Here is an 11,407-nt window from a genome sequence, read left to right on the forward strand (position 1 = left end):
ACGCTCCTGCCATCCCCAGCAAGGGTCATTGGTGGTCACCTATGGCCACTGCAGCCACCTCACTTATTCCATTATGCTTACAAATACCATGAGGGTTCACTCATGTTGTGGGTGAAGTGAAGGCATGCTGCTCTCTTGTAAAAAAAAAAAAAAAAGAAAACGTGACTATAAGTTATTACACTTTTAATGCACTACTTATAGACATAAGTCAGTATCTTTGTATAAAAGTATGACAGGCCACAAATATCTCACCAGAAACAAGGCAGTTGATCCCATTGTCTTCAAGTGGATGAAAGGTCAAAGAAAGGGTAATGCAGAATCTTCTCTGTTCACGTGGTAGACCCCAACAAGGACGACCATCTGGGGATAAGGGGCCGAGGGCATTACAGAGCATTTAGGGGTACCTGGGTGGCTCAGTTGGTCAAGCATCTGACTCTTGATTTCGGCTCAGGTCATGATTTCCCGGTTTGTGAGAGGAAGTCCCGCATTGGGCTCTGTGCTGACAGCGTGGAGCCTGCTTGGAATTCTCTTTCCTCTCTTTGCCCCTCTCCTGCTTGCACATGCTCTCTCTCAAAATAAATAAATTAAAGCATTTAGAGTAGTATTATGGGCTATATATAGTAAGTGCTGGCCACTGTTCTCACTGGCTTAAGACGGGGGGGGGGGGGGGGGGGAGGACCAGTCATTCCTCCATTATTGTCTTCCTCACTGCACCACCACCTCCAAATAATGATTCTTATACTCAAATGTTTGTTGTCACCTAGTCTGGGCCCTGTGTGGCAGGGTAAGAGTTCCGTGCTAGAGAAGCCAAAGGAAGAGCCCAAAGTTGGATTGGTTTCTTGGTTTGGTTTGGTTTGGCTGGTAGTTACTGCGCAGAGGTCAGAAAACAGCTCCAAACACGCAGTGATCTCTACACAGACGCGGGGCCAGAAGAACAAGGCATTATGAGTCAGTTTCAGAAAAAGGAGGCCCCACGGCGCGGATGGAGTGCGCCAGGGTGCCGGGCCCCAGCGCCGCGGCACGGTCTGCTGAAGGCAGGGGAAATAGCTGCACTGCAGGGCTCCAGTGTCTCACCCCCAGGCAGGTGCCCCGCGCCCCAGTCTCCGGCCAGGGAGAGGGCGGGACCCGGCCGACCAAAGTGGCCCAGTCCAGGGGTCACACGGCTCGCGGGGGGCGGGGTTCCGCGCGCATGCTCAGCTCGCGGGCCCTTCGCGTCGCCGGGCTCGGGAGGCGCCGGAAGCACCGGGAGCCGCCACATGGCGCAGGCGGGGAGCGCTGGCCGGGGGGCCGCGGGGCAGAAGCCCGCGGGCGCGGCCCCGGGGTGCGCGCTTTGGCGCTGGGCCCTGGGGCTGCTGTGGCTGGCGTTGGCCGCCGCGGGCTCCTCCCGGCGCCAGTGGCCCGTGCCCTACAAGTGAGTGCGCGCGGCGCGCGGGCGTGGCGGGGCGGACGCGCGCACTGGCGGGGCGGGGTGCCGGGGTCGGGAGGCGGAGGCGGCCCCGTGGAGGACCGAGTTGAGCTGTTCGCTGCGCGTCGCCCAGGCCCTTTCTTCCTCTTGGGACACTTGAACTGCTTTCTAGGTGGCTTAGGCTCAGGGCAGGCCGGAGTCATGGAAGAAACGGGAGTAATGTAATTTTATTTGAGTGACTTTTAGATGCAGGTGAACAACTCTTTGAATGGTTTGAGGAGACTTTGAATATCGTGCTTATTACTTGACGTCATGCATGTCATTAGTTATGAGTACGTACCCATTGGCACAATATACAACATGACCTACTGGTCTTGGTTCTCTGGAAATTTCCATTTTTAGCCGTAAAAGTCACGTGTCCTGGGAATTCCCCGCTCCCTTTGTCCGGGGCTCACCGGAAGGGTTGGTGACCTCGTGTGTCCCCCGTTTTCAGTCTGGTCTTAAGACGAGGACAGAGACTGCACACCTGTGGAGCTGATTGGAGCCTTTGACCTAGAAGAGTATCTACACGGCCTTAGATGTTCAGGTGGCGAAACAGAAAGAAAACATGCTGCTAACATCAAGCAGGCGAAAGGCCAACAGATTTTGAAAACACGGCTATTTCGGATGACAAAATAGTGAGCGGGGAGGCAGGATAACCTAGTGGTCAGGAATGAGTTCTGGGTTCCAGTCAAATCAGGCACCACCAGCACTAGCTTTTGAAATTGGCAACGTGATTCAGTGTCTCTGTGCCCATGTGACCTGCCCTAGAAAGTAGGAATAGATGGGACGCCTTGATGGCTCAGTCCTCAGGCGTCCGATTTTGGTTCAGGTCATGATCTCAGGGTCTGTGAGTTCAAGCCCTGCGCGTGGGGACTCTGTGCTGACAGCCCAGAGCTTGGAGCCTGCCTCAGATTCTGTGTCTCCCTCTCTCTCTGCCCCTCCCTGGCTCACACTCTGTCTCACTCTCTTTCAAAAATAAATAAACATTAAAAAAAAAAATATTTTTTTTTAAAGAAAGTAGGAACAGTAACAGCATTTCCCCCAGGCTTGTTAGAGGATTAAATCTAATAAATGTCAGCTATTGTCAAGCGTGGATAGGAGTGTATTCTGTTCACTGGAATGGTTTGCACCACTTCCTTGTTTTGCTTGATATATATGAAAAGAGAAGTTTGGGTTTTCTTGAAAAGAAAAAGTTAATAAAACGTTCATAAGAAGTAAAATTAAATGTTCAGTAAAATAAGGAAGAGATTATAAATGCAAAACTCCTTGATTTATAGTTAGGGCAAGGTATTGACGATACCTTAGGGTTTCTATAAAAGTTTCAAGTATTAAGTACCTGTCCCCATTTAGTCTTCTCAACTGAATATAATAAAATTTAACTTTATTAAATTATGCTTTTGAAATTACCTTTGACCTAAAAGATTTTGCTTCAAGCAAGTGAAAACTAAATAGTTACGTGTTTAAACAACCCATTGAGCATCTATAAAAACAAGGAAGTGTAAGTTTCATAAACATTGGGGGGTTGTTAATACTCTTGGCTAACATCAAGATATTAACTTCTTAAAATAGAATTTTTGTTGATGTGTTAAGATTGTAAAAAAATAGATCTGCCTAAAATTTTAGAGATCCATGGTGCCTAGAAGATAGATAGAAGCAGTGTCTTTCTTTCTTCCGTCTTTCTCTTGCCAAATATGGAAGGTGACCAGTAAGTGTCTGTTGAGCCAACTTCAGCAGTAGTCCCTCCTCTCGTCTTAACTGCCATGGCTCTCTCTGGGGGCCTTCTCTTCTTGTTACATTATTGCTATAACCTCCTAATTGACCTCTGCCTTAATTTCGCTTCTCTCACCGCTCTCCTGTAACTCATACAAACAAGGTTTGTTTCATAGCAAATTCAGTCATATCAGGTCTGCTACTTAAAATCCTTTAAGCTCACTCCTGGGCTCAGCGCTCACCAGCTGTAGGAGTCCCGTGGTGCGGTTCACACTGCATCAGTGCAAAATGATAGTCCCTGCCTGTTTCTCCTACCTTGAAGCCTGAATTCCAGCATTATTTACCTACTGTCTTATAAGCCTTAATATTGTCCCTTTTATGTCCTAACCATCGAAAGTATCTTAAAAGCCTAAGCCAGATCTTCATCCCTTTCTTTGCTCTTCTCACCCCACCCATTCCACATCAGGTAAAAGTGATTTCTCTCTTTTTTGTGCCCATAGGACTTTGTATATTTCTTTAGCACTGACCACACTGCGTCATACTACTTATTTAATGTCTTCCCAGACCCCACCTAAATGTCCTTGAGGAAGGGAACATCATTTTAATTTTGTTTCCCTCCTTCCTAGTGTAGTGTCCTACATATAGTAGATCCTTAGTAAATATCTATTGATCGCTGGCTATTTTTTTTTAATTTTAATTTTTTTAACGTTCATTCATTTTTGAGAGACAGAGAGAGCAGGGGAGGGGCAGAGAAAGAGAGGGAGACACAGAATCTGAATCAGGCTCCAGGCTTTAAGCTGTCAACACAGACACAGGGCTCAAACCCACTAACCGCAAGATCATGACCTGAGCCAAAGTTGGACACTTAACCAACTGAGCCACCCAGGTGCCCCAATTTTTTTTTTAAACTCTAATTGGCTTTATTAAATGATTTCACGAATTGGGCAGCATTCCATCTAGCAAATAGAGGGACACTCCTGTCAGTTAATTTTTTTTTAGGTTTATGTATTTTGAGGGAAAGAGAGAATCCCAAGAAGGCTCTGCACTTTCTCAATGCAGAGTCAGACATGGGGCTCAAACCCAGCAACTATGAGATCATACCTGAGCTGAAATCAAGAATCAGACACTTGGGGCACCTGGGTGGCTCAGTCAGCTAAGCATTCGACTTCGACTCAGGTCATGATCTCATGGTTTGTGAGTTCGAGCCCCACTTCAGGCTCTGTGCTGATAGCACTGTGCTGATAGCACTGAGCCTGGAACCCACATCAAGTTCTATGTCTCCCTCTCTCTGCCCCTCCCCTGTTCGTTCTCTCTCTCTCTCAAATATAAACAAACATTTAAAAAAAAAGAATCAGACACTTAACTGAGCCACCCAGGCACCCCCTGTTGGTTAATTCTTTAGAAAATAGAAAATATAGTGGGGCGCCTGGGTGGTGGCTCAATCGCTTAAGCATCTGACTTCAGCTCAAGTCATGATCTCACAGGTGATGAGTTTGAGCCCCCGTCAGACTCTGTGCTGACAGCTCAGAGCCTGGAGCCAGCTTCAGATTCTGTGTCTCCCTGTCTCTCTGCCCCTCCCCTGCTCGTGCTTCTGTCTCTCTCTGTCTTAAAAATAAATAAACATTAATAAACATTAAAAAAAGAAAATAGAAAATATATTCTATTTAATAATTATTTTGAAATAATCTTAACATGTGGACTGTTTACGAAATTAAATGTCATTTGAAAAATATTCCTTTATTCAGTGAATATTTGTTTGTCTATAAATAAGTGTGGATCTATAGACATTCTAAGATATGGCCCCTGTGTTCAAAATTCTCACAATGAGAGCAGATAACAGGGAAGCATGCCTTTATCAAAGTGTTTGTAATATATCATTTGCTATTAAAGACTTCGTCGGAGTTGTTGACAGAATAACAAAATGTTTAAACACTATAACCTTTGAATGTTTTCTCTGAAAGTGTTATTGATGGTGATACTAAAATCTGGATTCTAAAATGTGCAAGAAGAACCAAATTCCTGTTGGAATCTAAGTTTGTGGTTTCTTTTTTCTTTATTAGACGCTTTTCCTTCCGCCCAGAACCAGATCCTTATTGTCAAGCTAAATACACTTTCTGTCCAACCGGCTCACCTATCCCAATTATGAAAGATGATGATGTCATTGAAGTCTTTCGGTTACAAGCCCCAGTATGGGAATTTAAATATGGGAATCTCCTGGGACACCTGGTAAGGCTGCATCTTGATCTTGTAACTTTGGTTAATTAAATTATTTATTAAGTGGATTTGAGGGAATAATCGCTGTTCAAAGGGCTGATTTTAGATCATGTATAATTGCTGTTCCTCTTGGCATATTTAAAATGAGTAGTCAAAAAATATTATCATGTTTTGTGATTCTGACAGTAACAAATGCAGTTGCTTTAATCCCTTTTTAATAATCTGAATCCATACCCAACTCCTGTACCTAGCTCCTGGCAAGTAAGAAAGGAGGAGGCCCAGCGGAACGGGCAAGGCAGGCAGGAGACACTTCATTTCCAGTCCCTGCTATACACATTTTCCTAGCTTAGCTCACCAGTTGAGCCTCTGTCACCCTGTGAAGCATGTAGACTTCCTGAGCCTGTGGCATGGAGCTTCTCCAACCCATTTTAAAGTGGAAAGAAATTAAGAGTGTGTCCGTATAGCATATCTGAGATAAGCAGCAATGGTCAAAACCAGAGTGGAAGAGGGCCTGGAACTGGAGGAGCCACAGAGTGGACACAAGAATAGCAACATGGAAGAGGAACAGCTGAGCCGTTCTACTTGATATACAGTTGTGACATATTACGTTTTCTCCCATCTGGCTCCTGGACCAGTGGTTACTTCACAGATGCTTTCATACATGTATGGTCTTTACACAGAAAATTATGCATGATGCCATTGGATTCAAGAGTACTTTAACTGGCCAGAACTACACAATGGAATGGTACGAACTTTTCCAACTTGGAAATTGCACATTTCCCCATCTCCGACCTGAAATGAATGCCCCTTTCTGGTGTAATCAAGGAGCTGCATGCTTTTTTGAAGGAATTGATGATATTCACTGGAAGGCAAATGGGACATTAGTTCAAGTAGCAACTATACCAGGTAAGTTTAAAAAATACGGCATTTGTTTGATGATTATTACATCGATATCCAAATGAAAAAAATTGCTTTCCTTGAGGCATTTCAGTCATGTTCTACTCTTTAGAGGTCAGTTTACAAAATGTACTTCTGGAAGCAGTAAGGTTTGATCCAAACTATTACTCATGCAAAACGTTACCTTTAGTTTTTTTTTTTAATGTTTATTTATTTTTGAGAGAGAGAAAGAGAGAGAGAGAGAGAGAGAGAGAGCATGAGAAGGGGAGGGGCAGAGAGAGAGGGAGATACAGAATCTGAAGCAGGCTCCAGGCTCTGAACTGTCAACAGAGTCCGATGTGGGGCTTGAACTCACAGACAGTGAGATCATGACCTGAGCCGAAGTTGGATGCTCAACTGACTGAGCCACCCAGGCTCCCTGCAAAACGTCACCTTTAGGTGATGAGTAGTGTATCTCCTCTATTCCATAGTAAAAAATGAAATGGTAAAATGTTTTCTGCAATTGAATTGGACTTTCTAAATAAACATGTGGAAGAAAATCCACAAAATGCCTGTGAAAATATTTGATCAAAAGACCTGTTAAATGTATCTGGAAAAAGACTTTGAGTGATGACAAAATGTTTTTATGTCAAGAAATCATAACAGCTACCACTCATGGGGACTCACTCTGGGTCCAGCAGTGTTCCGAGTGCTTTACCTATATCATGTCATTTATCATCACAACAACCCCCTGAGATAGTTACGGTTATTTCCCTCATTTTACAGATGGCTAAAGTGAGGCACAAAGTGGTTAAAATCACACAACCAAGAAGTAGGTGGGACCCTAACTCTGGCAGTGAAGCTTTATTGGCCATTTTCTTAACTACTTCTCTACATTGCTTCCCAAAACACATACAATCTTAGCATTTGAGGCTCCTTGAGCAATCAAAATACTTTATCTTTGAGATTTTCTGTTCTTTTGGATGTATTGGAAAGTTGCTGAAACACTTAGAATTTTGCTGCATGTGTTGCATTGTTGGTTAATGCTGAAGAAAGGAGTTCAGAACTTTTATCAGAAACTGGTATGTGACCTTGGGTCATATTTTTACTTTGACTCATTACGTCATGTGTAGAACAGGGATGAGACTGCCATTGCATTCTGGAGGTAGGGAGCTTGCCCATATGATTTAGAGAGCTCTGCATTATAATTGTTGTTCTCCAAGAAAGTGGAAATATCTGAAATGAAAGCACTGTTTGTGATAAGAATTATTCAGTGAGCCATAGACCTTGAGGAAGTTATCAAGCTTTCCACTTGGATAGCGCTTTACAAAGCATTTTGGAGCATGTTATCTCACAGCTCAGTGGGGAGGAGAAAACACTCTTCTTCCTTTTAAAAATAAGGATTTGAGGGTCAGCCAGGTGGCATGACTTGCCAGTCACAGATCTGGATGTAGAACCAGGAATAGAATTGTGTCTTAAATGTAATCTGGGGATCTTTTAACTCTACACCATGCTGTTTTCTAATCTTCCTTCCTTCTTTCTAATTAATATGCCCCAAACCATCCCAAGCAATATCAAAGCCCGTTTCTCTTTTAACAGTGCTCAGTGTGATACTTTTTTTTTTCATCCCAAGCCAGTTCACATTGCTGTTTTCTCCTTGTCCACCTATTTCATTATCTGAAAACTCTTCCTTCTGACATCAGTATATGATATGAACAAGTGATCACTATTTCATGTAAAATAGTACTAATATGCTAGTACTTAAAGCTTTCAAGTTTTCCGTCTGCTTTGTGATTAATCGTGTTCATTGACATTTTCTCATGTTACAGAATAGTGTTTTGAAGTATTCTCTCTTAATTACAGCAGTAACTTTTTAAGGTTGAAGAACACTAAGAACAGTATACCCAGTTCTAAGAAAACAAGCTTTAAGGGTGCCTGGGTGGCTCCATCTGTTAAGCGACTGACTTCAGCTCAGGTCACGATCTTGTGGTTCGAGCCCCACATCGGGCTCTGTGCTGACAGCTCAGATCCTGGAGCCTGCTTTGGGTTCTGGTCTCCCTCTCTCCCTCTTTCTCTGCCCCTCAACTGCTCATGCTGTCTCTTTTTCTCAAAAATAAATAAACAACAACAACAACAACAAAAAGAAAACAAGCTTTATATTATTCCACAGTTTTAATTCTAAAAAATTGATAAAGGCAGCCGCTGTATTCATTTTATAGGACATGAAATAATTGATTTCATGGACTCAAGTTGGAGCACTTAAGAAAGGTTCACATATATGGTGACAAATTGAAATGCTGTAGTGAAGCTTTATTAGGCACTGTAAATGCCCAGATGAGGTTGTAACCACGCAAAGTATAGTGTTTTGTTAACATTTGGAGAGATTCCTTTGGTCGGGTACAAGGTCGTAGGAGAGCGTGAGCTGTTCCGGAGTCTGTAATAGGCCATGAACATGGCAGAAAACATTTCCAGTTTAAGTTGATTCATTGGAAGAATTTGTATGGTTAGTGGGAAGGTTGTGAGCAGAATTGAAACAGTTACAAGTACAAAAAGAAAAAGGAGATACCAGGTATTCGGGGTGGACAGGGTATGGTACTTTCTCTTGTAACATTAGTAGGCCAGCCTTCTAAAGTAGCTGTTCCTCTGGCTGCCGTTCGTACTGTACACACGCAATGCTTTGTGACAGAAAAGCTCTGCATTTCACCCTCCTCCATTCTTACACTGCCTTTGCCCCACTCACTTTTCCCTCTATCCACAATTTTTCCTTGTTTTCTTTCTTTACCTTTGAATCCAAGATTTGTTGGGTGGGGTAAAGAGGGCTTCTGTAGGTGTATGATTTTGCTTTTATAGCTTAAATGATTACAGAATTGGTATGTAAGACTTGATACCCCTGTTATATCTAAGGTTTACAATTCAGAAATACCTTGTGCTTTGAAAAATGGAATGAAAATTGGCTAAGCTTGGATTCCTATTGTGAGTACAGGTTTGGAACTGATATTACAAATAATTTAATAATTTAATAATATTATTTATTCATGACCTTAATCAGGTTAGAACATTTGACATAAGACTAATGATTGGCTTTGATGTTCACATAGGAAATTTTTTTTTTTTTTTTAACTAGGAAACACATTTAACAAGATGGCAAAGTGGGTAAAATGGGACAATGAAACAGGGATTTATTATGAGACATGGACCGTCCAGGCCAGCCCAGAAAAGGGGGCGGAGACATGGTTTGAATCCTACGACTGTTCCAAATTTGTGTTAAGGACATATAACAAGTTGGCTGAACTTGGAGCAGAGTTCAAGAAGATAGAAACCAACTACACAAGAATATTTCTTTACAGTGGAGAGCCTACTTATTTGGGAAATGAAACGTCTATTTTTGGGCCAACAGGAAATCAGACTCTTGCTTTAGCCGTAAAAAGGTTTTATTACCCCTTCAAACCACATTCATCAACTAAAGAATTTCTGTTCAGTTTCTTGCAAATTTTTGATGCAGTGATTATACACAGACAGTTCTATTTGTTTTATAATTTTGAATATTGGTTTTTACCTATGAAATTCCCTTTTATTAAAATAACATATGAAGAAATCCCTTTACCTAACAGAAACAACACACTCTCTGGTTTATAAAATTTTAATTCTTCTGCTTTTTTTTTTTTTCTCCTGTCACCAGCATATATGTTTTTCAGGTAGTGGTTTTACATTCATGGATTTTCTTAGGCCCTTCTTCCTTGGAGCAGAAAGGTAGAATGTACTTGGGCAGAACTGCAGCGTATCATCTCGGGACCTTTTTTGGAGAGGAGCTGAAACTCTCATTGCATTAGCCTAAGTGAGCCCATTAGGTGATCTTGATTTCAAACTCCAAGCCTTTGTTAAAATGAATTACAGTTCATATCAGATACATAGGATCTTTGGACCCCATATTTTTTAATTGTGGATATGGTGTGCCCAGATTTAAAAATACCCTCAGTGACATTTTCATGGTGGGGGCTACTTTTCTCTGGTACAGTTACACTTTTTCATTTAAGTACTTTTTGATGGTTTAGACTGACTTTGCAACTTTTGTAACTTTGGGGACCAGGTCTAGTAGTTTGATTTTGTTCTTTTACTTAAAGACTAATTTGGATACCACGGCTGGAGTGGTTTTGCTTCCAGATGTGGTAAAAAGTGTTAAAGAGCACAAGTTCCTAGCTAGCATTTTAGAACTAGCCAGTAACTGGTATTTTGTGACATAGGCAGCTTAGCATTTCTGAACCTTAGTATCCTTATCTCTAAGAGGAGTCATCCGTCAGGATTGTTGTAAAAATTGAAGCCATGTATGTTTGGCATAGGAAAGTTACAGAAAATGGTAGCTACAATGATGAATCAAAGAACAAACTGCCGTCCTTGATCTGGCTTAATGTAGTTTACATGCCAACCCTTCCTGGGTTTTATAGTAATAATCTAAACTTTGAGCTGACAGCTTTAATGCTTCTGCAGTTGTTTAAGCACATTGGGACATGGAAGTATCTGACTCAGACACGTCTGGGTGAATAGGCACCATATGACTCCTTTACTGCTTCATGTAGTCCTTCCACCCTAGTAGAGGTGCCAGCTCAGTAGGAGGGTACACTTCTCAGGGGACAGGTCTTTGTCAAGGGTCTCCAAGTAGCTGTGCTTCCATTTAGGGCCATCAAACAAGGTTTCAGGGTCCTTTAAATGCCTAATGACCAACTGAACACTGTCTATTCATGGAAAAAAGGCCAGTCAGTAAGATGATGAAGCAGAGACCATCTGTTTAATATGTAAACTATGTTGTTCAGTTTCTACCAACATTTGAGTGTCTCCTGAGAGGTTAGTACATTGAGTTCTCCTACAAAGCCTAAACACAGGTATTATTTACCTGATCAAATGAGTAAATTGGGGCTTAGAAAGTCTAAATGACCTTTCCAGGGCTACCCTGCTATTGGTAATGGAGCCACATCTTGAACCAGTTCTGACTGGATGGGATACATGATCAAGCAAGGTTTCATTGTCAGAGTGTAGTCCTCAGACCCATGCCTGTACCATAAGTTACTAACACCACAGGTTACTGGTCAAGCACAGATACTGGTGGGAAACTTCTTTTAAAGTAATTTTGTTTTTGTTGAATCTAATAAAAAAATGGGGCTTGTA

The 11,407-nt window shown here is 42.3% G+C and overlaps 1 protein-coding gene across 1 annotated transcript; it reads left to right on the top strand.

Moving 5' to 3' along the window:
- Positions 1-1,256: 1,256 nt before the first annotated feature.
- CLN5 (CLN5 intracellular trafficking protein) lies at positions 1,257-11,407 on the top strand. Its single transcript, XM_047080859.1, has 4 exons — positions 1,257-1,411; positions 5,218-5,383; positions 6,052-6,277; positions 9,372-11,407. The coding sequence occupies exons 1-4, from the start codon at positions 1,257-1,259 to the stop codon at positions 9,881-9,883; spliced, it is 1,059 nt and encodes a 352-aa protein (XP_046936815.1). The 3' UTR covers positions 9,884-11,407.

The sequence above is a fragment of the Lynx rufus genome, unplaced genomic scaffold, assembly GCF_022079265.1.
Source record: "Lynx rufus isolate CCGP_SWC_20201006 ecotype Redwood Valley unplaced genomic scaffold, mLynRuf1.p SCAF_1, whole genome shotgun sequence".
Taxonomy (NCBI): Eukaryota; Metazoa; Chordata; class Mammalia; order Carnivora; family Felidae; genus Lynx; species Lynx rufus.

What these genes read in the sequence shown, in the direction of transcription:
- CLN5 (XM_047080859.1), top strand. Translation starts at nt 1,257, where the DNA reads ATGGCGCAGGCGGGGAGCGCTGGCCGGGGGGCCGCGGGGCAGAAGCCC. An exon ending in GGAATCTCCTGGGACACCTG is followed by an intron (nt 5,384 to 6,051) that starts GTAAGGCTGCAT and finishes GTCTTTACACAG; the next exon opens with AAAATTATGCATGATGCCAT. An exon ending in TCAAGTAGCAACTATACCAG is followed by an intron (nt 6,278 to 9,371) that starts GTAAGTTTAAAA and finishes TTTTTTAACTAG; the next exon opens with GAAACACATTTAACAAGATG.